General features: G+C 39.1%; 1 protein-coding gene across 7 annotated transcripts in view; it reads left to right on the forward strand.

The window, feature by feature from the left end:
- NTRK3 (neurotrophic receptor tyrosine kinase 3) overlaps nt 1-25136 on the forward strand; it is an 874029-nt gene that overhangs the window by 337695 nt on the left and 511198 nt on the right. For all 7 annotated transcript variants that reach the window (XM_073653278.1, XM_073653277.1, XM_073653281.1 and 4 more), the window contains exon 5: nt 19740-19808. In XM_073653278.1, the coding sequence (XP_073509379.1) occupies nt 19740-19808 (69 nt within the window). The remainder of the gene's footprint in view (nt 1-19739; nt 19809-25136) is intronic.

Raw genomic sequence — 25136 nt, forward strand, 5'->3', positions numbered from 1 at the left:
GGAGTATAGCCTCAGGGCAGTGTATGCGGAGGATGGGGGTAATGGTGCAGGGCAGCAGCAGTAACGACACGGAGTCAGTGATGCAGTCCAGGGCCTTTACTCACAGTTCTTATTATCCAGACCACGTCTGCAGGTAACGGCTGCCCACGTCGTACTGTGCTCACCAGGTGAGGGACTCAGACAACTCCAAGATAACTTTGGAGCGCTTCACAGGACCCCCTTTGTGTGTCCTTTGTCTGGCCTTTCTTACCAACCCTTCTGTCCGGCTGCCTCGGGCCTCCTCTTGGTAAACTTGGCGCCAGTTTCCCTGACCCTATGTGGTGCCTTCCTAGCGGGTGTAGCGAGGGGCTGCGCAACATAAAATGTCACAGCCTCCTGTTTCTAGCTGAGGGTCGTTTCCTGCCTCCACTAGTTTCGGGGACCGGTCTCCCCCTTTGGCCTGACCCCTCCACGCAGGTGGATTCGGGCGTGCGGTGGCGACTCGCCCGTCCGCACCCCTGGGATCCCTTCGTTCCTCGTTCCTGGAGCCTTCTCCGCTCCTCTTCCTTCCTTCTCCCTCTTCCAGGCCTGGGCCTCTGTTACTAGGCCCGCCTCCGGAGCAGAGCTCATGCAGAGCCCCTGCTCCCTGCCACTTCTGCTCAGACTTCTCTGCACTGAACTAAGATGGTGCCCACCTTTTATACTCCCTTCTCAATGCACCCAGGAACTGCTTCCTCCCTGCTCCTGCACTACAGGGTTCCCCTTCCTCAGTGTTCCCTCCCCCCACTCCAGCCAGGGACAGGGACTGTCGTGCCCATCTCAGGGGCATATTGGTCGCCCTGCCCCACGGCAATGTGGTGTAATGCATGCAGGTGTCGGGTCCTGATCCACACTACATCCTTACCTGAGAGTGAGATATCACACCTCTGGGTGAGGTGCAATACCTCTGTAGCAACCGAGCCCTCAGGGTGCTACAGTTCCATTTATCTTCAGCCTAGGTGACGTATTGCAATACAGGGCCGTGATTTTGGCTATAAAAGGGTCCCCTAGACCCCTACCCAAAGCTTTTTAAGAGAATCATATATGGCGTGCCAGGAGACTCTATGGAATGCTTTCTCAGCATCCAACGAGAGTATCTAATTACAAATTTTTAACTGCATCTAGCCCAGGAAATACTTTGTGCCTAGTAGCAGTGTCTGCTAGTCAGCGGATTATCCCGGCTGTTAAGCAAGCTACACCACCTGTAGTTTGGACACTTAATTTTTTCAAAGGAAATGCTTCGGGACCACGGGATACTCAGTGAAGAGCATCAGGAGGCACCCCAAGGCATAGGGGCTGGGACTGACAGTAGGATGCCTTGCGGTGGACAGCCGAGCTCGATCCTTATAAAAGCTTTTTAACTGCAGCAGCTTTAGTGGACGCTACTGGAGCTGGAATTACGCGGCTGCTGGCATGAGACTTGCCCTCCAATAGATCCTTGTAAATGGATTTAAAGTGTATTCATTCAAATTAGAGAGACAATTTAAATTAAAAAGCTTAGAGCTGCCTCCACCACAGGGTGGCTCGCTCGACCCACCAGCGAACAGGCACCAGTATTGGGAGAGGGGGGCTGGCCGTCAGGGTTCACCGCGGCTCTGGCACAAACCCGGCGACGCGGAGGTGGCACGGGCAGGAGCAGACTGAACGTGTCGGCTTCTCACTTTTTGGATTTTAGAAGGGCATGACATGCCTATATCTGTGTCTCCCCCTCCTTTTACTCCTCCACCTCTTTTCTTTTCGCATGACTATATGTACTTGTCACTTTTCCATGTGTTAGTTGTGTCTTCTGAGCAGTTTGTCAGCTTTTGGACACCTTTGAAGATGTTTTCTATGTGTTTCTATGTGTTTTTGTTTGCCTGCCATTGGTTTTAATGGTGTTCGAAGGTGTTCGACGAACAGTTCGACGAACAGTTCGGCGAACACACGGGTGTTCGACGAACCGAACCGAACTCGAACACTACGGGGGTGGCTCAACACTAGTAGGTAATACACATTCCCTTTAAAAATCTCAATGGAACTAAACTGACTACACAAGACTTTAGTAAATCTATGCCTTCATGGTCACAAATGTGTCTTTCTTGTACTACCAGATGAATATTTTTGTAAAGCCTGTACCGGTCTTCAAGGAAAATTGTTTCTTACAATTCAAACCTGAGAAAGAAAAACTACACGTATAGAAATGGTACAGGTCTTATTGCATCGTAAAATATTCCTGCATATTAATGGAAAGGGCCATAAGAATGAATTGTGGACGTTATGCAGGGTGATCCGAGAAAGAATAAAGTGCCGGCTTATGTATCAGTCACAGTTTTTTCAGTAACCGTTTTTTATGGTTCAGTGAATTCCCCTGCCTTGGTCGCTCATTACCATAATAACTTGGCTACGTCTTCGTCAGACTCTATCATAAAGGTTATAAAAGAGTTTGTTATATAGAGTAATAAGCAGAAGAGTTATGTTATAGAATGACCATTCAAAACACAGCTTACTAACCCATACACTTTCATTCTCTTCTATTACTCCCTTAGATTATGAACAATTGTTTGATATTAACATAGCAGTTACTGGCTCAAATGGGAAAAGATACTTATGGCATCTTCTGTGAGGTCTAATAATGTGATTTGCTCAGAGGTCACTTTCCGTTCAATTTCGAATGTAGCTCTTACATGCCAGCCAAGAGATGCTTTTATGAAGACTAAACTAAATGGCTGATACTTTGGTTTGTGCTATGAACTTTGGTAATCTTCTTATAATTTTAATATTAACTATTTGCTGTTTGCATTCACAGAACTTCTTCTAAAGACAAAGTTCTCCAGTCCTACATGATTTTACATTGATGAACTCTGTTAGGGAACAGCCGGGGGGTCACGTTGTTATCCCACCGCTGCCACCAATATGTAAGGGAACAGCCAGGAGATCCGCAGATATTTCCCTGCTGTTGCCAGATGATCACGAACCAGCAATCCACCACCTCCAATTGTCAAGGCAATTATGCAATTGGCTGATGATTGATGTACGAGGCCGCGGCTGCTTTCACTACTAGGCAAGATATTAGGGAGCTCAATTCCAACGCATGGAATATATATACTCCAGTACAGTCACTGCCAAGCTTCCCAATAACCCACGAAAAATTAGCTGCCACCACCAATCATTTATACAGGCCGATTGGACACCCGACAGGTAGCGTATGACTTTAGGGGTGCGGTTTATAGATCAAGAGGAACAAAGCAATTACATTTTAGATATTTAATCCGCAAAATAGGCAAGGTTTATAAAAAAAGAAACAAATGATGTTACAAAATGGGAACAAAACAATACATTATATACAATCATGTAAAATAAAAAGGATAAACAAAAGAAATGCACTAAACCTGGGTCACCGATATGGCTCAGAGCTAAACAGACAGCAAACAGAAACACTGAGCTTTCAGGATATGTTTGTCCCTGGAGGTCTCAGGCAGGAGATATCATTGCCATATTTCTTATCAATATGTTAGCTTCGTATAGATAGGAAACATGGCATATATATCGTCATCCATCTGGTCAATATTAACTTGGAAGTGTTAGGCCGGCCTTACAGTGATGTGAGTGAATGCGTTATGTTCGTCACTTCATCACAGCACCAAAAATATATCTCCCATAAGTATTAGATGCAAACCTTAATATTCATAATTGAACACTGGCTCCAGAATGTCTGAATAAATTCCTTCACACATACAAAGCCTCTGCCTCTGAAAATGTACTTCTCAGCCTCTGAAAATGTACTTCTCAACCTCTGAGTATAAGAATCCTAGACTTGGTGGCTGGCTCTCAGCAGATACCCAGCTCTAATTACCTGTTCATGGCAGGAGATCCTAGTTCAATAGAGATTGAGGTGTCAGCTCCTTTTCACTTCCCCAGTTATAACTAATCCAATATGTTCAATGTTAGGGTGCTATGTCCCCTCTCAAGAGATGTATTTATGGATTTTATGATTATATATATGACAAACCCTTTGTAGGATATGATGAATGATCAAGCTGGAAAACTATTCAATTAAATTGCATAAATATATTTTATTTTAATTATGTTTCATGGTGCATTTTTTTCGATCTTTACAATCTTTTTCAATGCAAATCAAACAAAAAATATAATAAAATACTATTATTATTTCAAACTAGACTAAAAATATATTTTAGGAGGATGACATCTTCTTCAGTTTCTACCACTGAAGGTGCAGAGATTGAAGTGCCAATTCATCAAAGTGTGTACTTTAGTTTTCTGGCATAAAACACTTTGAAATGTCGAAAAATTGGTGTTTTCACTTCAGTGTCTACCAGCTCTGTTAAAATAAGCAGCACATGAATGGGATGGGGCTTACCAATTCATCATACATTTTGCCATTTTAGTGGCATGAATTATGCCAGAAATGTTACTCCAGTCCCTGACTGAAATAGCATTTCTGGCAAGGCGCACTGAGAAGATGAATAAAATTCAATAAGTGGTGTGACCCTTTTATTGAATTTGGCTGATATTAACCCACCATACCCCTTCATTAAGACTTGGGTATTGAACGTCAATCTTAATTAATCGACCCTTTAATTCACAGCAGGCTCCTGGGTTTAATTGAACTCTTTCAATGGAGCTGAGAAGAGGACTTAGAGAAGTGCAATCTATCCTTAGTGGTCTTTGAGAAAGACTTAATAAGTGAGAAATTGTGCTTTTATTCCATAAGCTAATAAGTAGGCAAATATACAGAGGGAGGTTGAAGCCTAGTATGTGCTCTCACTTTTCTTTGGAAGCCTTGACCCAAGCTTCCTCTTGGATTCGATATACTGTTCTTGCATTCATCACTCTTTTTAGAGCTGAGATCTTATAAAACCGGAAATGGAGCATGCGCAGCACTCTCTGCGCTTTTTAATGTCATCAGTGATATTCTGGGCATGTACAAAACCATTTTGCTGTCTACCCAGTAGCTGATGTTGCCTAGAGCAGACACAGTTCCCTATTAAAGGAACAAGACCCGTACGTAATGGCACACCTCTCTTTTAACTATATTCTGTTCTGCTCACTCCGAGCAGCTAAACTGATATTTGGCAAAAAAAACCCTCAAAATTTCTTCTGAAAAATTAAATAGCTCTTTACATATTGTACTGTATATTAAAATGCAATAAGACCAGCTTAAAACTGTCACCATAACTAGTCCTAGTCTGATGTGCACATCATTTCAGCACTGAAGAGAGTATTGAATAGTGAAGTAGTCAATGAAGTCAGTGGCTGTAAAGTCTGTCAGAGGCCTAGAGCTCAAGAAGGCCACCTCAGCGTGAATTATGCCAGGTCTGTCTATCTATTCACCCTTTTACCCCCTATATAGGGATCTGGACTTACAACAGATCCTCCTGGGATGTATGCACAAAGTAGCTACTGGTTGGAGGAACAAGCCTGAGGCAAGGATGGTCAAAATACCAAGGTCTGTAGCATTAAGGAAAAACCAGGAACAGAAGCATAAGGCAAAACAGTAGTCAGTGGAATTGGGGAGGTCATATACCAGAAAAGCAGTGAAATATAAAGTCAGACAGGCAGGGTTCAAATTCAGGAGTGATTACAATTCAGATAAGGTCAGAATCAGAAATATCATCAGGACTATTCTCAGGACTAGCACCACAGATGTCAGAGGCAAACTAAACAGAATATCTATCAATGCCCGGCAGAGAGATTAAGTAGGATGTGGTGCTGTCCCATTGACCTCAGTAGGAAGCTGATTATTCCTGCTAAGCTGCTGGACATTCTACCTGATTGGGAGGCACCACAACTTACTACCAGGCTAGTTTCTCTGATTGGACAACATCTGCATTATCTAGAGATAATGGACATGACATTTCCTCAGTCACCGGTGCCATCCATAGCGTGAATATGCCGGTGCCTAGTGACGTCGCTGGAGAAGATACAGATAGAGATATGACAGTGGCACGGAGAATGTTTACCAGTGAGAACCTGAGCACTTGCCCGGCTCAGGATAGCACACTGGTTATTTTCCACACCAATAACATATTGGACCTCTCTCAAAGACTAAAGGAGAGGGATTCTGGCCACCGTAAAGCTTGTAACACTTTTTAAATATATACAGCATTATTTATATAAAAACATAAATATATATCTGTCACATGAAACTTATGATATTCTCTCACTTTTCTGTTACTTATAATAGTTTTATATACTAATAAAAATACTAAAATAATAATATATTCTTATATATACTTTTAACTTATAGTATTTACTCCCTTTTAATATTCTCTCTCTTCTTTTCTCCCATGCTGTCTGTAAAATCTCTTTATCCCAGAAGCTTTCCTTTCTATATATTGCAATGCCCAACAGCTTGTCAGGTTTCCTGACAGTTTTAAATGGCATCTGTTTTTTTGGCATTGTACATACCATAGCATTATCCAGCCTTGGCTCTACATCATGCTGACGCTGCCAGACATTAATAAGCTGAGCCAAAGCATTTTTAATACAACAGCTTTAATTTATTTGAAGACATTTGTATTATTTTCTGTATCAGAAGAAACCTTCACAATGTCATGTAAAGAAATGCAATATGATTTAGTTTGCTTCAGAAGATCTCGCGTGTATTTTATGGCTGAGCCGTAGATCTGTTGGATGTACTAATCTGTATGGATCATTTATCACTAGCAACCGTTGTTTCTGTGACTTATGGACTTTTCAGCTGTTCATGTTTTGTATTATGCTAGAATTCATGGATTTACACCTTTTACTTCTAAAAGTAACACTTTAAATATGTAGCAGATGTGCCGAGCTGTGCAGGGCTGCTCACAAAATTTAGCTTTAGCCTCAAGGAGCCTTAAGCTGCATTTATACTGCAAGATAATGGGGAGCGAGAGTTGGTAAAAGCACCCGTTTCACAATTATCTTGCCGTGCAAACAGGCTGCGTTTTGCCCTATCAATGAGCAAAATGCTCGTTCATTGGGTGAATGACCTTTTGTTTTCTAAGCGGTTCATGCTGTCTTAATAAACCAGTCTGGATATTCCACTGAAAACGCTTTGTGTGCCTACCTCAACTGCATCTGAGTGAGTACAAACCCTACATGCTATATCTGCAGATTAATAAAATTTTTTCAGGTAACAGGCTCCCTTTAAAGATTAGTTATATTAAAACCTTTATGAGACAACCACTTGAAATAGCTTTGAAATATGTTCTGATAGAGCACATCCAGCTGCCCGTGCTGTACTGTCATTATGTCAAACCTGTAAATACTCCTCTATATGGAAATGCTCCTTATTATGGCCCTTGGAAATGTTACAATCTAACAATGTGGTCCTCAGGCCAAAAAAGGTTGTGCACCCCTTTTCCAGATAGATGGTTCTCTGAAAGAAGATGGTCAACATGCACCAATTGAAATTTTGTCTTTTGGGAAGGACCCATGGTGCTTCTCATGTACTTGGCTGTGTAGTGGTACTTCATATACCTGGAATATTCCATTAACTAACATCTTTATTAAAACTATGCCTGTAGAGAGTGGCATAATAAAACTTAGTATCACTAAAAATCCAAGGGAATCTATCATCATAATTCACAATGCAAATTGCATACATTAACTAGTAAATGGTTTACTCTATGTATTTAATAGCCATAGCTAGGTGTATGGAAGTATCAGTCACACCCTGACCTTGGTGGTCTAGAGGGTCCCAAAGCCTCATCAGCCACATAAAAAGACACCAATATTATAAATGGCACATAGTAGATGGGGGAAATATTTTTTGCCTTGGGACTCGCAATTCGTGTTCTGCTTGTGACTAAATACCTTTCCAAAGGCAGAGTGTTGTTACAACCCAGGGCACAATGTATGCCCCTCATCACTTCTTCACATTTTTAAGCAAACTCCTAAACTATCTACCACCTACATTGTATTTTATAACTGAAGGAGCAGAAATTGACTGTATATAGTTTTTTCATATCAGTTCAGCAGAATATTTTGTCAAATATGATATATGAACATTTGAAGAAACAGTTGTTTCACGCTATCTTCTGGGATCAGGCATGCCTAATCCCATTTCTAACCCAATTCAACCTAAGGAGTTCTTAGGCTGTGTGCCCACTATGCATTTTTAAGCGTTTCCGCAATGGCAATTCTGCTGCAGAAACGCTTAAAAAACGCTTGGTAGAAGGTCTTCCATGTTCCCCAATGATAATCCGCATGTGCTGTGCACATGCTGCGGATTATCATTGCGGAAAAATCCACAGCACTACCAATTATTTTGCAGAAGCGCAGCGTTTTCGCTGCCATTGACTTGCATTGGAACACGTCATCCGCATCACTGAATCTGTACATGCGGATTCCATGCGTTTCAATGTGCGGATGGTACACGGGTCTGGAGAAGAGGAGACTCTCCTCTGGACCCGGGTACCATAGTACCTGTAAAAAAAAGAATAAAATAAAAAATAAATATTATACTTACCTTCTGATTGCCCCCGGTGTTCTTGTTTCGGCTTGCCGGCAGCTCGCGGTGGACTCAAGGACCTGTGGTGACGTCATTTAGTCATGTGACGGGTCACGCGACTGCTGACGTCGGCAGGTCCTTTAATCTACCGCGAACTGCCGGCAAGCAAAGACAAGGACACCAGGGGACCATCAGAAGGTAAGTATACATTTATTTTTTTATTTTTTACTATTCTTTCAGTCACACTATATAAATCCATGCCGTTTGCATGAATTTATATAGTGTGACCAAGTTGTCAAGCACTTTCCAAGTGATGCTAAAATCTCTTGGAAAGCACTTGACAACCCGTATGCGGAAATGCATGTGTAGAACGCTTCACTTCCTCTTGTCCCTGGCAGGAAAAACGCATTTACAATCCGCATGCATTTTTTCTGCCAGGAAGATGCAGAAACACTCAGGAAAAATCCAGAGCATTTCTGCATCGTGGGCACATAGCCTTATACTTTTTATGTGTGATGTCTGACTTGCCTACAAATTAGCTCAGATTACTCTAAACTAAAGCTTCCTCTGAAAGAGTCTGAACCAATAAGTGGTTTAGTAGAGCAACAGTGCAAGTATTATCGCCAGTCAATGGAAGCAAGTCTTCAGGGTCATGCTGAGATTCTTGTTTGAAGGTAGAACAACAGGATATGAAGCATATATACTGTACATTAGTCCTCATTATGTGACTCAATATGTTTCCTTAGATCTTTCACAATTCCTCTCCAAGCATTCTGAAGATGATCTTCCACTCTTGGAAATTGAGAAAGTTGCTTTTTCTCCATGTGAGCATCCTATTCCTTGTACTTCAGTGTTCTCACCACTATACTCTTGCTAGTTTTCATTCACCTATTTATTTAGGTTTGTTAATATTCCAGTTGTAGCATTTTATTAAAGAAGGATTGCATATGACTAGATTGAGTAATGGTGGGAGTTTAACCATCCTTGGTCAGGTGACCTTCTTAAGGAATATAAAAAATAAATAACTGAAGGAAATGTTATTCTAAATAAATTCCTAAAGATTTTTAATTTGAAAATCACAATCGTCTTGTTTAGGGAGTTACCAATATTGAACTGAAATGGCTGTCACCTTGTTACACTGATAAAAACTGTCCTACAATGTTAGGATGGGTTCATGTGAGCATATGCAATAGGAATCTCCTCTGCTGTTACCTGTAGATACATATACTGCATAATTTTATCCAAATAGAAAAAGAACAATAATGTGAGCAGCCTCTTCTTACCTCTGCAACCCTGGTATATCCAGTATTAGATCAGAAAGACAGGGAGGACAGCAGTGTGAGCAGCCTCTCCTTAATTCAGCCCCCCCTGGTAAGTCCAGTAATAGATCAGAAAGACAGGGAGGACAGCAGTGTGAGCAGCCTCTCCTTACCTCAGTACCCCTGGTATGTCCAGTATTAGATCAGAAAGACAGGGAGGACAGCAGTGTGAGCAGCCTCTCCTTACCTCAGTAACCCTGGTATGTCCAGTATTAGATCAGATAGACAGGGAAGACAGCAGTGTGAGCAGCCTCTTCTTACCTCAGCAACCCTGGTATGCCAAGGTTTGGATCAGATAGACGGAGTACAGCAGTGTTAGCAGCCTCTCCTTACCTCAGCACCCCTGGTATGTCCAGTATTAGATCAGATAGACAGGGAGTACAGCAGTGTGAACAGCCTCTCCTTACCTCAGCACCCCTGGTATGTCCAGTATTAGATCAGAAAGACAGGGAGGACAGAAGTGTGAGCAGCCTCTCCTTACCTCAGTAACCCTGATATGTCCAGTATTAGATCAGATAGACAAGGAAGACAGCAGTGTGAGCAGTCTCTTCTTACCTCAGCAACCCTGGTATGTCCAGTATTAGATCAGATAGACAGGGAGTACAGCAGTGTGAGCAGCCTCTCCTTACCTCAGCACCCCTTGTATGTCCAGTATTAGATCAGATAGATAGGGAGTACAGCAGTGTGAGCAGCCTCTTCTTACCTCAGCAACCCTGGTATTTCCAGTATTAGATCAGAAAGACAGGGAGTACAGCAGTGTGAGCAGCCTCTCCTTACCTCAGCACCCCTAGTATGTCCAGTATTAGATCAGATAGACAGGGAGTACAGCAGTGTGAGCAGCCTCTTCTTACCTCAGCATCCCTGGTATTTCCAGTATTAGATCAGAAAGACAGGGAGGACAGCAGTGTGAACAGCCTCTTGTTACCTCAGCACCCCTGGTATGTTCAGTATTAGATCAGATAGACAGGGAGGACATCAGAATGAGCAGCTTCTCCTAGCCTCAGCTCCTCTGGTATCTCCAATATTAGATCAGAATATACTCGGGGAGAACATCTTCCTATGAATGAAGGGAGGGTTCGAAGCTTCTACTACACATGCTCACAGGAATATGTCCTTTTACCATTCTAGGATATGTTTATGTCAGTGCAACAAGGTAGTGGCTATTTTTTTATATACCCTAAACAAAACAATTTGATTATTTAAAATTACATTTTCTTTAGTTACACTGTTCTACATAGTTTCAAAAGTTGTCAGATTTAGCTATGAAATGAGCATTTTTCTTAATGATTTTAACCTCCTGAATTTAAATAATTCAAATCTGACAATGAAAATTTTTATTTGGCTCTTGTTTCTATGATATCAAAATGTTTTCTCTTGAATGCTACACATAGTTAATGCATAAAAGTTTCAGTACTTTGAAACATTATGATTTTTGCAAATATAAATATGAAGAATATTTTGTTAAGCCAATTTTCAGATATTTATTTAGAGGAAACTTAGTAACAATTCCAATAAGCAAAACATGTCTAAACACTTTTGCGAATTATAAACAGTTACAAAAATTGCACTATAAAATTTGGTCCTCATTCAGTGACAACTCTTTTTTTTGGCTTTTGTATTCCTGCATTGGATCATCTCTTACAAATGTCCAACAGTAATCTGCAAGCATTGATGGATTCCATTTTCCTTGATATCTTTTCTCCATAGCCACAATATCTTTGTGAAATCTCTCACCGTGCTCCTCGCTCATTGCTTTGGTGGAAAAAAGTCTAGATGCAAATTTAAGATATGAATCTAAGAACATGTTACAGCCAATATCCTTATATGTTTTGAGGACATTTTCCACAAACTCTTCATAGTTATCTGCTCTTGAGTTTCTCCAAAAATTATTTACGACTAATGCGAATGCTACCCATGTAGCTTTTTCCTTGCCCTGCAACAAACGGAGAAACTTCTCATCTTGAAGGAGCTTTCGAATCTAAGGTCCAGTAAAAACTTCTTCTTTTATCTGTGCTTCACTCAACCTTGGAAATTTATCAATGAGATACTTGAATGCTTTTACATTTATTTATTTATCCATTGCATCCACAAAGTTCTTTATTAGGTGCAACTTGATATGCAATGATGGTAACAAAATCTCATGTGGGTCAACAAGTGCTGGTTTCAGGACATTACTTCCTTGCTGAAGTGAATGTCTGAGAGGTCAGTCTCTTTTATTGTAGTGATATTCTCTTGCAAGACTATACCATTCACACAGAAAGCAGCAGTACATTGTGTATCCACACTGGAGAAAAAAGTAAGAGGGCAACCACCTTTAAGTCACCACTGAGGGGTCACAAATGTTGGTCATAGTTCAGGCATCTTAACAGCTGTTTCATGTTGTCATAGGTTTCTTTCCTGTGGACTGCATAATCAGCTGGAATTGCCCATTTGAGCATTGCCATTAAGCAGAAAGTCAGTTTTAGGCTAGTTTTGGATGAATCAATGAAGAGCCTTCATTCCTCTGGATTATGACTTTGTTATCTTCAGAGCTTTCATTAAACTGTTGAAGTTGTTGCATGCCACAAGATCACTCTCCATGAGAAGTATTGGACGAGATCTTTAGCACTGTTGCGGAACAAAGAATTCCGAACATTGCCCGCTAGGAGATTTCACTACTGTAACTTAGAACCTAAGAGCTCAGCATTAGGCAGATCCAAATCTCTAACAAGATCATTCACTTCACTTTGTGTTACAAGTAGTGTTGAGCGAATTTGTTCGGCATTTCAAATTCGGGTTCGGGGTTCTGGCTTGTTGGTGCCAAAAAATCTGCGTGACAGCGTGGCAAATCAGGGATGTTCATGGGCCGGAACCCCGAACACAAACCCGAACCCGAATTTGAAATGCCAAGCAAATTCCATCAACACTAGTTATAAGGTGTGGTTCAGTTGCTGATAGTCTAGGTCATGAGAGGAAGATGCTTCATAACACCATGTGCCTTCTTCTTCGTCACTTGACTCAACTGAAAATGTTTCTGGGGTTTGTCAACCGGCATTTCTTGTATGTGTGGTGGTAGCTGAATTGCATATGGAATATTTAGAGACTATAAAGTCCACCTCTTCTTCCTTGAAACTCCTTCCCTAATTGGGGCACTATGCAGAAATAGCAATTAGTAGTGTGATCGGTTAGCTCTCTCCAGATCATTGGGACTGCAAAAGGCATGGATTGTCTCTTCCCATGCAACCACTTGGTAAGAAGTAATGCGCATCTATTGCTGCATATCTGTGGAGCCCATCTTTTGTCCTGATCTATTCTGCAGCCAAAATACAGGTTGTAGGCTTTCCTTATCATGGTAGTCAAGTGACTTTGCCGCATATGTAGCAAAAACTATCTGCTTTGTTAATGGAAGAATGAGGCATATCTGAAAAAATATAGAAGCATGTCAATATCCTAAGAAAACTTATATAAGAAATTGTAAAATGGTATACCTTACACACAGAACATTTAAAAAAGTATATTTTTTGGTTGGTCACCCTAAAATTATAGAATACCGAAGGTTCAATTGACTAAATAGATGATGTAATAGACAAGCTACTAACAATGCAATATCGATGAAGAAATAATAAAAACACAATTTTTCTATAAGCCTGCATGAAAGGTGTCATAAGTAATTACAACCTCTTCTGGATCTTGAAAATTAGAGCCAATCGGAAAATGTAAGCATCATATTTGTTTTTAGCATCACATAATTAGTTGGGTTCAACAGTTTTCATTTCTGAACCAGTTTGGCAGTAGAACAGTGTTTTCATTTATTTCTATTCCTGGAGTAGCCCTTTAAGTGATGGACATCCAGATCATGTTGAAAGTAATGTTGTTTTTTTTTCAAAAACTGTCTTGTTTTTCCTTTTAAGCCACCATTTACTATAACAGTCCATAGATTAAAGGCTGTTTATGTGATGGAGGATGTTCTTTGTTGAGTAACTCTTGCTTTGTGGTAATGCACTCTTTAAGGCTTTTATTTAAAAGAGTTCTACTTTTGCACTACATCCATTCTGCACATAACGTTCCTGCTTCAATTATTATATGATAAGATGATAGCTGCTTTTGTGTTGTGCTTGTGATGTTCATTTAATTGTATTTTAATTACAAGGATCTGATAAAGAGTAAGTCACTTAAAGGACAATAAACCCATTTCTTTAGACTCATATGCATTTTCATATTAAATGGTTGGAAATAAAATACACATCTTCAAAACAGAAATTAAAGGTCATTTGTTTCATTAGCAGGCTATCAAGTGTATTTTAGTGATGAAATCGCATTCAATTAATTAATGGACAGTTTTGAAATCATGAACTCTATAGATCCCATTTTGCCACTATTGAGCAATATTACAGAGTACAAATTAGAAAATGTATTTAATTTGCCAATATTTATGACAATAAAATAGGGTTTGAAGTTGAGTTGTGGGATTATGATTATATGTAGCTTGCAGTGAGTTCTGGTGAAAAAAGTTATCTGCCTAATTTTCATTAATGTTGACTCTTTTGGCTGTTTCATTTTTCTATAGTTCTGATCTATTAGAATAGTTTTACACAGTGGGTTTTTTTTGTTTATTTTAACTCAAATTGTGAGATAAGTCAAAAAGTACCTGGAAGCGACCTTCTCATCTCACTAAAATGAAAAAAAAACATTAGCCAAGCTAAGTGCCGAACGAACTGTTGACAGGTATCTCATATATATGGTAGCTTAAGAGTTGAGCTGTAACATGCAGTCCCATATTAACTTTTTTCTATATGTAGTCAAAGGTAATGTGAGATCCACCATATCAACTACAGTTTGTCATATGAAGCTGCTTTATTCTAGCTCCTGCAGCTCTGCTTGTTCTGATTGGCTGCTGTGTAGAAGCAGTAGCCCAGACAGATAACTGTATAGAGGGCTTTTTTCATTTTTTTTTATCAAGGATTGAATTAAATCACTCTGATCAGGGATATGTACATAAATCCAATATCTTCCAAAGGTGGAAAAAGGCAACTGAGTTATATTCTCCCTGGCTGACAGGATGAATTTGCTCCTGCATGACTTGTATAAGTGTATTCTTTAAAGCACCAATACAAATTTTCTTTTATTGTTTTACCACAGGAGTGGTGCCACTAATCTAAGTTCCCTCCAACTAGTATCGTACTTACCAGTCGAAGTCTTCTTTTATCGGTGCCACTCCTGTCATCTTCTGCAGTTTGTGACCGGAAGGATCTCTCCCCGGAAGTCACAAATCAATGTAAGCCTATGAGAGTCAGAATGAGGCCAGAACGAGGCTCTCATAGACTTACATTGAGAGTTTGTGACCGTTACCTCTAACTTACGGTCTGTCAGAAGTTGCGGTCGCAAAATGGCAGCATGAGACTGAAGTGCTGCTGGGAAAAGCTGAAGACAGCAGCTGATAAGTATAATACTAACTGCAGGGAATTTACATTAGTGACACCACTCCAGAGCTAAAATCTATAAAAAAAAACCTCTGGAGTGGTGCTTTAATACTTCTTTACTATACGTGCTGTAGAATGTTTTCACACAAGTAGTTTTTGTGACACTGTTTTGCAGCAAACACATGAATGGCTCTAAAGATTAGGTGACATATCAGTTTTTCCTTTATACCCTTCCTTCTTTTTGTGCTTGGCTCAATATACAATGTTTTCCATAAACTTTATCCATATTTGTCCTATATTTAACAATAAAATATCATATTGTAAAACTCTTCATCTAATACTTTCCAGATTCCTGCCCCATTAATCTAGTTTTATGTTAAATTATGCAAAACAGTCAATTTTCTAATTACAGTAAAAGAGAACAGATTCATCTCAATTAGTTAATACTGCAGGGTATGCTGCTGTCAGTTATTGCTTTAGTAGCCGGACATTGTATTCCTGATTCTTATTAAAAATCAGGTTAAGGGTTTTTTCTTCTCACCAGTAGTGCTGTGCTCTGCCATGCTTTTTCTATTGGATGCCATTGCAATGATCGTCTATTGCCTTTTACACCGGCTTTTTTTTGCTCTTTTCTGTTAAAACTAGTGACACTTCATATCATTCTTCACTCCTTTCCTTTCATATCATTCAAGTGGCTACTGTATCTTATATTCTTCTTTAATCAATGCTATATTTGATATTTCGCAAATGGAATCATCATTTTCTGTCCCTGTTTATTTGTGTTCATGGTCTTTCACAGCACAATATTCATTGCACAGAACATGTCTGAAATCCTAGGGAGAATTTGCTAATATCTGAGAAGTTACAGTACATAAACTTCTGTCAACTTTTTAGCAGCATACTTTTTCCCCGTGCTATATCACATGGGGAGTATATATTATATATATCATTGTATGGAGAAACAAGCGGCTAAAGAAATATGACAGATATTGGAAAAGTTTAGGACCCCAATTCATCATTGCTTTTGCGCCTGTTTTTTGTCCAGTTTTGTGTTTTTTGCGCCTTTTTTATCTACACCCAGTTTGTTATTCTATTTGCACCTTTTTTTTATTAAATTTTATATGTGCTTGCCTATTTTTATCAGCTCTGTGAGTGGAGTTTAGTTATTCCAGATGTGTATCGCCTGATCCATCAATTGCGACTTTCTTGTAAAGTCGCAAAAATTGGATCAATTCAACTCCAGAAACCCCCTGTATTAACCAACAAAAATATTGAATAATTAGTGTAAAATACAAAAAAAGCCATTTGTGATTAAATGACTAAACCTAAGCTCTTATTTTAACTAAAAGCTCTCTACCCACCCGACAACAAGATATTTCAAGTTGTCAGAAACTTACTATATCTATTTTATCATTGTTTTAATCCTCTGCCTTTTTGCTCCATTTGCTGGACCACCTCTGTTAAAGGGAATCTGTCACCAGGTTTTTTCTATTTCATCTGAGAGCAGCATAATGTAGAATAAGAGACTGTGATTCCAACAATGTATCACTTAGTTTACTGGGTGCCGCATTTGTGACACAGAGCTTTTGGATGTAGCATGTAGGAGAGCTTAGAAAGCTAACCCCGTCTACACCACAGCTTTATGTGTACATTGTCTATTGACAGTGAGCTGCTTCTCAGAGGAGGGGGCGTGGTCGGACCAGGGCTCACATGAACTGTAGTCCAGGCAGTGATCATCTCTGGATGATGAAACCTTTATTGCAGTGAAACAACAGCACACAGCCTAATAAGTGAAAACTATGTCTCAGCCCCTACCGTTGTTCTCATAGCAAAAATCTGCTGACAGATTCCCTTTAAAACAGCAGTGTTTCGGAGTGGCACATGTGACCATTGGCTTAAAGTTGTAAACTGCAACTCCTTTAACTCTTGGAGCAGGTTGCACTCTCCTGTTTGTCCATTTTTGCTGTACATAGACAATTTCACTGCACAATTGAGCATGTGCAATCGCCCAGTATAGAGAGAGAAAGAGCTGGTGGTGCTGTACTGTGCATGCTACAAACAGGACTACAGGGGGCATATAATTAAGGCTAATTAGATAGTAGCAGATTACATGACAGTTTTTTTTTTGGGGGTGTGTGGAATGATTTCTTAGGAAATGTTTATTTTTGCTAAAGGTTATCATGAGAGCACAGTTAGAAGTTCCAACATATGTACAATTAGTCTTGATTTTGATAAGTTAATGAGCACCATGCACCCATCAGAGTAGATACTCTTTGCAATCCTAAGCATAAATACTGATGACCATAGCACAGTCCATACTCGGTGCTTTGGTAAATTTTAGATTTTATCTTGTAATTTCTAGATAAATATCCTTAGGTCTGAACGGGTCTTCAACTTTCAAGTGCAGAATTTGTCAACAGAACTTTCTGTTGTGTAGTTGCTGGAATACAGATCTAGGACTTGAAAACACAATACATTTTTCCCCGAGATAAAATTGTTTTGACTTTCCAGTCCTTAAAAACTATCATTTGAATGGAATGATTGATGCACTTTGCAGAAATTTGGAATATGTTTTCAACATGACTTCAAGCATGTAATTGAAAGGTTTTACAAAAAGAATATTTTGCAAAATGAGGCGCCACACTATTGTATCGTACTCTTTAGAAGCTGTAGTTATTCCAGCATTGATCTAAGGAATGAAGAAACACTTTCAAAGCTAAATGAAGGTGCAAAGGAAATCAGCCATTCAAGAACTGTTTAATTTAAAGTTATAAGGAGCTTTTCTGGCCTTGGAGGTACTTGGAGTTCTTTATCTAGTTTCGGAATTCTGAAGATAATGTCGATCTGGTAAAGATATCATTGTGTTACTAAAGCAACTGTCTCCTAAGAGATGGTTTCTTCTGTGCATCGCTAAGCTGGGTGCAGGTACATTCATCTGCAAATACTGTAGATGCTAGCGAGGCATCTGTCACTTCCTTGGTGCCATAATTATGAATGGCACCTCTTTGCACTTATCTCTTTGTAGTAAAGATTTTTCATAATTAAAAATGGACTATAATGAAATGTTGCTAATAGAGCTGGAAAGTTTTAGCAGACTGGAAAATCGGTATGGAGATACCATCAGCTTCTTATTGCATTCTTGGGCAGAGACTGTTATTCAATACTTGTTTTGTATCAGTTTCCTTCCTTGGATTAAATGAAATGACCTCTGATGAATGAGAATAATTGTTAAGTAGATTAACTTGATGTTCATTAAGATATAGATCTAAATGAAATACATTTACACAGATGAGAGGCCCCTGGAATTTTTTTTTTTCATATATTATTTTAGGGTAAGTTACAAATATACATAGATATTAGCGTCAACCCCATAAAGACCTCGGTAATTTTTCATTTTGTGCTCTGTTTTCTCCTCTTCTTTTCCCAAGAGTTTTTTGTGGGTTGAGTTGTAATTTTGAATGACACCATTCTTTACCATATAATTTACTGAAAAACGAGAACAAAATGTCAGATGTGGGGAAATAGTGAAAAGAAAATGCAATTCCCCCATTGCTTTTTGGGTTTTGTTTTTATCACATTCGATGAGCTATTAAAATGACCTGGTGTAATGATTCTCCAGGTCAGTACAATTCAAATGATGCAAAACTTACTTTTTTTTTTATATATATTTTAGTGGTTAAAAAGATTTCAGAACTTGTTTTTTAAAAAAAAGTTTGGTTTGTGAGACCCGTAATTTTTTTTTTCTGTTGTTGGACCCATTTGAGGGCTCATTTTTTCAAGTGTTTGGCTGACATTTTTATTGATACAATTTTGGGGTATGTAGGATGTTTTGATTGTCTTTCATTGCATTTTTGGGGTACAATTGTGGTGACCAAAAAACACTAATTCTGGAACTTAGATATTTTTTTCCTTTTGGCATTCACCACATGGAATAAATATTTTTATAGTGTATTAATTCAGGAAATTACACATGTATTTTAGGCTCATGCTTTACGGTGTTGGTAATTTTAGCTAGACACAATAATGTAGTCTCCTAGTATACAACCTTATTAACTTGCCTGAGAACAACTATGCTGTTACCTAGATTGCCATGGCATAGTACATTAATAGCACAGCATCAATCGATCATGTGAATAATACATCTGTGTGTACATATATGTACTCTTCTGCAACCGGCATTCTCACACTGGCATCTCCTGGGAACATCTACCGCATCCTAAGCGTCATGTGACTTCATGATATGTGTCGTGCTGTGACATCATGACGTCGCAGGGCCTAGAAAGTAACAGAGGTGCTTAGGAGACTCCAGGTAGAAGATGCTGGCCGCAGAAGTCTGACTGCCACAGAAGAATTGACCAGGGGTCAGAAATGGGCACCATGACTCTTTCATACATGTAGAAGCTCATTAATGTCAGTTCCATCCATTTAGGATGTGATTTTTAAAAGAAAAAGTAGCAGTATGTATTATTTCTGTGGTAAAATAGCATCGCTCGTGAAGATACTGCTCATTCGATGTTCCTTTACATGATTACAAACATTTGAAACTCATTTCTTTTTTTATTTATCTAGAAATCTTTCTGGAAATCGGCTAACAACATTGTCTTGGCAGCTTTTTCAACATCTGGAGCTAAATAAATTGTAAGTAAAATTGTCGTTTCTAGTATTTTTTACTTTCAACTCATTTGCTATGATGCCATAACTTTTGGATACTGATAATGAACCTGATAATAAAATGGGGTTTTAGCAATGTCATAAATGGGTAAAATTACTAAGTACTTGTTAAAACAAGTAACTTTTCAATTTACTATTAAAAATCCTCTCCAGTCGCAACAATGGAGAGATTTTCAATTTCATTGTTTACTGCTCTTTGCCTAAATTACTGGCCAGCACTGCAATCTAACAGAGGTGGTCCATCTGCTAGGTAAACAGTGCAGCATTTATAAGCTCTTTTCAATAGGTCTTGTAAATGCTATTCTGAACATCAAAGGGTTGGTGGATCCAACCATTATCCATATAAATGTAGGTTATCAGCCCAGTAGAGAAATCACATTAGGTTAGGTTCTCAGCAAAGAGGATCGCCTTATCGTGGCTGCTGGCCATATATGAATTGGTCAATTTATGCGCTAAGAATCTTTGTTTTTTACTGTTTTCTTGATCAGTAAAGGAATTCCAATTTAATATATTTCATGTTTGCATGCTATAGTGTTACAGAGTGCAACTTTATTTGTTAGTTGGTACCACTTCTCTCCTCAGATGCTGTAAAGGCAAAATGTTTACGTCATGCGCGATCACACATTTCAGATAAGTGTTGAGACCATGCTGCTGGTCAGAACTGTCTGTCAATTAGGAGGGCTACCCCCTTAAATCAGTAATAGAGTTCTTCAGGGTGTGTACTAGAAATGGGCAATGTCATTATAATAACTTTAAAGATAATCGTCATTTTCATTTTTATTTCCTAAATCAGTAGTGCACATGAAAATAAGCAACTTTGTAGTATATCTTATAGAGATATCTGCTCCAATCTCCTCCAGGACTGATCAGTCATTATGAAAGTTCTCAAATCTACGGTAAAATCTGTATTTAGTGAAGACAGATTTTTACATTACTAAAGTAGAATCTTAGTAGCAATTGCCATCTCCTATGTAAAATGAAAGGTGGGGGATGATATCAGGGGAGACAGAGACAAAGCTCCTGCCTCCTTTTCCCCTTTCCCTTCTACACGGGATCTTATCAGCACCAACTCCCATCTCCTATCTCTGTAATGTAGCAATCTGTCTTCACTGAATTACAAATGTTACCGGCAAATTGAGAATTTTGAGAATGAAAGATCAGTGGAGGAGGAGAAATAAGGAGAGTCCTCTTTGAAGATATATTACAAAGTTGGTTATTTTCACTTGTCCTATTAATTTATGAAATAAAAATTAAAGCGAGTTACTCCTTAAATGGTTTGTCCACTTGATAAATAGCTGTTGTCATAAAAGTCGCCTGGCCATAAGCCAATTACTGGATGTCCTGCTGATTGGTACCCCGGTATTGCTAATAGAAAGCATTACTCATTTCTTATCTAAATTGATGGGTGGACTACAATGCATAAACTTTTGTGTTCATGCTTTCAATGTAATGAAAATACTAAATAGGGGACCCAACTTTATAGTAATAACTCTACCCAACTCTGCCCCAATTTGAAACTTGACCAGACCACCATTTAGTATAATCACAAAAAAATACAAGAAAAGTCAGCTTCACTCACCATAGGAAGTCAAAAACGCCTGGATTCAGTGGTGCATCAGCAAAAAATCCAAAGAACAAAAAGATCCAGCGTGAAAAACTTCTACAATTTTTTTTTAAAAAAAGGACATGTGCCCAGAGACTAGAATTGTAATACACAAGAGAATGATTTAGAAACAGACACGTTTTGGAAAACCTTCCTTAATCACATGTTTAAGGAAGGTTTTCCAAAACGCGTCTGTTTCTAGATCATTCTCGTGTGTATTACAATTCTAGTCTCTGGACACACGTCCTTTTTTTAAAAAAAATATCATTAAAATTCTATTTTAGAAGTTTTTCACACTGGATCTTACCATTTAGTAAAGTTCACATACAACCCAGCTTTGAGTAGCAGTAGGTCTCATCCTACATAGAAAGGGACCTATCAGCTGTTCGTACCTTTTATTGTAATTACATTTTTATATAAAAAAAACAAACAGTCATTACATATTTCTAATATATACAATCATTGCAAATTCCCGCAAATTTACACCATACTCCAGCATTAAACAAATCCCTGCCATCTTCACCCACTCATGAGGTGTGAGAGTGGGAGAGGATGGAACAAGAAAGAGGAAAACAAGACCTTATTAAATGTGAGAATACGTTGAGCAAGTGTCGTTACCGCCATAATATCCTTGTGTCATCCCACTCACTATTAAAAAATGAATTTGAAAATCTTTAGCTGAAGTACATTGAGCTTGCAAGAGAAATAATATTCTCCTTAAGGACGGTAATTTTTCAAATATTTCAACTTCTAAAAGCTGCCAGAGTAAAAAGAAAATAATGCTTTCAATAATGTTGGCATCAGACTTCGTTATTGGGGGCACTTTCAAAAGTAGTTGATGCCATTAACTTTAATAGTCTGTTGCTTAGCAGAGCTTTTTTTTAGCCAATTTGTCACTGAGCCATTTAAGCACCTGCAATTTTAGAGATCCCCTGAGATATCTCTTATAACCTCTTTAAGATGTAAAGACCTCTTTGACAGAAAAATAAAGGCTTCTGGATGCAGTGCCCTGAATTATTGATAAAGCGTTGAACACTTATTTCAAAGAATAATTGGATGTTAAATCAATTCTATATTTCACAAGCGGATATTGAACGGCTTTCTGATGTTGTTGAGCAACACATGAGATAAGAAAAAGTGGTCTTCTTGGAATGCTGACTAGAGATGAGCGTTGTTCTACTCGAACTGTTCGCCAATCTCAAATTCGAGCTGTTTTGGGCGGTGTTCGAGCCGTTCGGCGAACACGAACAATTTGAGAAAAATTCGGCTGTTCGAGGTTATGTTCGATAACTGTTCGTGCACCAAAATCATAACTGGATTTTTTCTCAGTAATGATGAAAATTAATGTTAATACGCAGTTTGAGTGTACAGCGGGGTGGGGGGAGGGGCAGGGGATGGATCTCTGCAGGAACAATGAAGATCTCCATTTTTTTTTCTCTTTCCCGCATTTGCAGTGGGGAGGTGCAATCTGTCAGCCTATCAGCAGCGCACACACGGAGCGAAGTGCTTTTTTTCACACAAGCAAGGGCATGTGTCATTGGCAGTGTATGTCACATGTCCTTGCCCTATAAGACCAAGCCATTTTCCCCGTCGCCACCATTTTCTCACTGCTGCAGCTGCGTGTTAGACGGCACCGCTGTTGCTGTGTGCGCTATACCTTGTTAATTTCAAGCCAATTTTCGCACAAATCTACAGATAGCTTGGGAGTAGGGAATAGTTGTGATTGCAGTCCTTTTAAGGACTAGGTTACAGCATTTCCTACGACTTTTATCAGGGAGGTCTGTGCTCTTAAATAGATAGGTTGTGGGAGTAAAGACTAATTGTAATTGGAGTCCTTTTCAGGACTAGGTTACATGAGTTCCTATCAGTTTTTGCCAGGCAGATCTGTGCCAGTGCTGTGCAAGTATTTTTCACAGCATTTGGCTGAATCTAGCAAAGCTAATCCTTTTTGGCCTATTGCAGAGTGTGTTAGTCAGTGGAGTAGCCTATCTGTGTTGCAAGATATAACACCTGTGTATAGAATACCAATTTTTTTACTGCACCTAGTGAAGTAAAATCTTTTGGGCATAGCATCATTCTATTAGTCCATCTATACTGACCTCCATCAGGTTGCAAACTGAATATAATTTTTTTCTGCATCTAGCTCTGAAAAAATATTTGGGCTTCTAGCAGTGTGTGGGACTTGGTCTATTAGTCCATCTATACTGACCTCCATCAGGTTGCAAATTAAAAATAATTTTTTTCTTCATTTAGCTCTGAAAAAATATTTGGGCTTCTAGCAGTGTGTGGGACTTGTTCTATTAGTCCTTCTATACTGACCTCCAGCAGGTTGCAAATTGAATATAATTTTTTTCTGCATCTAGCTCTGAAAAAATAGTTGGGCTTCTAGCGGTGTGTGGGACTTGGTCTATTAGTCCATCTATACTGACCTCCATCAGGTTGCAAATTAAAAATAATTTTTTTCTGCATCTAGCTCTGAAAAAATATTTGGACTTCTAGCAGTGTGTGGGACTTGGTCTATTAGTCCATCTATACTGACCTCCATCAGGTTGCAAATTAAAAATAATTTTTTTCTGCATCTAGCTCTGAAAAAATATTTGGGCTTCTAGCAGTGTGTGGGAATTGGTCTATTAGTCCATCTATACTGACCTCCATCAGGTTGCAAATTAAAAATATTTTTTTTCTTCATTTAGCTCTGAAAAAATATTTGGGCTTCTAGCAGTGTGTGGGACTTGTTCTATTAGTCCTTCTATACTGACCTCCAGCAGGTTGCAAATTGAATATAATTTTTTTCTGCAACTAGCTCTGAAAAAATAGTTGGGCTTCTAGCGGTGTGTGGGACTTGGTCTATTAGTCCATCTATACTGACCTCCATCAGGTTGCAAATTAAAAATTATTTTTTTCTGCATCTAGCTCTGAAAAAATATTTGGGCTTCTAGCAGTGTGTGGGACTTGGTCTATTAGTCCATCTATACTGACCTCCATCAGGTTGCAAATTAAAAATAATTTTTATCTGCATCTAAAGTACCTCTGAAAAAATATTTGGGCTTCTAGCAGTGTGTGGGACTATTTGTATTAGTCCATCTATACTGACCTCCATCAGGTTGCAAATTCAAAATAATTTTTTTCTGCATCTAACCCAGCCAATAGTTTTGGCCTAATACCACAGTTTGGCCACTCAGCTCTGCTCGGTTACCATCCATTGTTTTTTTGTGCAAACAACTCCAGAGTTGTGAATTAGTTAACCACCAAAATGAGTGGAAAAAGGCCTGCTGCTGGTGGAAAGGGGAATAGGCGTGTTGGGAAGGGGAAAAAAGGTTGTGTCCGTGGGGTAGGTGTTAAAGCAACAGTAACATCTGCAGAAGAAAGACCATCTTCCAGCCAAACTAAAATGTCTACTTCTTTTAGCGGACTATGTGATAAGATCCCTTTCTTACGGCCACGCCAATCACTACAAATTCCAGATGAGGCACAAAAACAGCAGGTGCTTCAACTGATATCAAGTGCTCCTTTAAGTGGGCTCTCCTCCACATCAACTTCAACATCACAAATACTCCAGTCCTCAAAGGTGTCACCCAAATCGCACTTGCTTCCTCACAGCTCCCAAATCTCCAGCTGCCCGTCTGAGTATGAGGTAGAACAGATGGTTGAGTCTGCAGAGCTGTTTACTCATACTATAGCCTGGGAATCAG

The sequence above is a fragment of the Phyllobates terribilis genome, unplaced genomic scaffold (genome assembly GCF_046119375.1).
Source record: "Phyllobates terribilis strain yellow unplaced genomic scaffold, ASM4611937v1 Scaffold_11__3_contigs__length_659146591, whole genome shotgun sequence".
Classification (NCBI taxonomy): Eukaryota; Metazoa; Chordata; class Amphibia; order Anura; family Dendrobatidae; genus Phyllobates; species Phyllobates terribilis.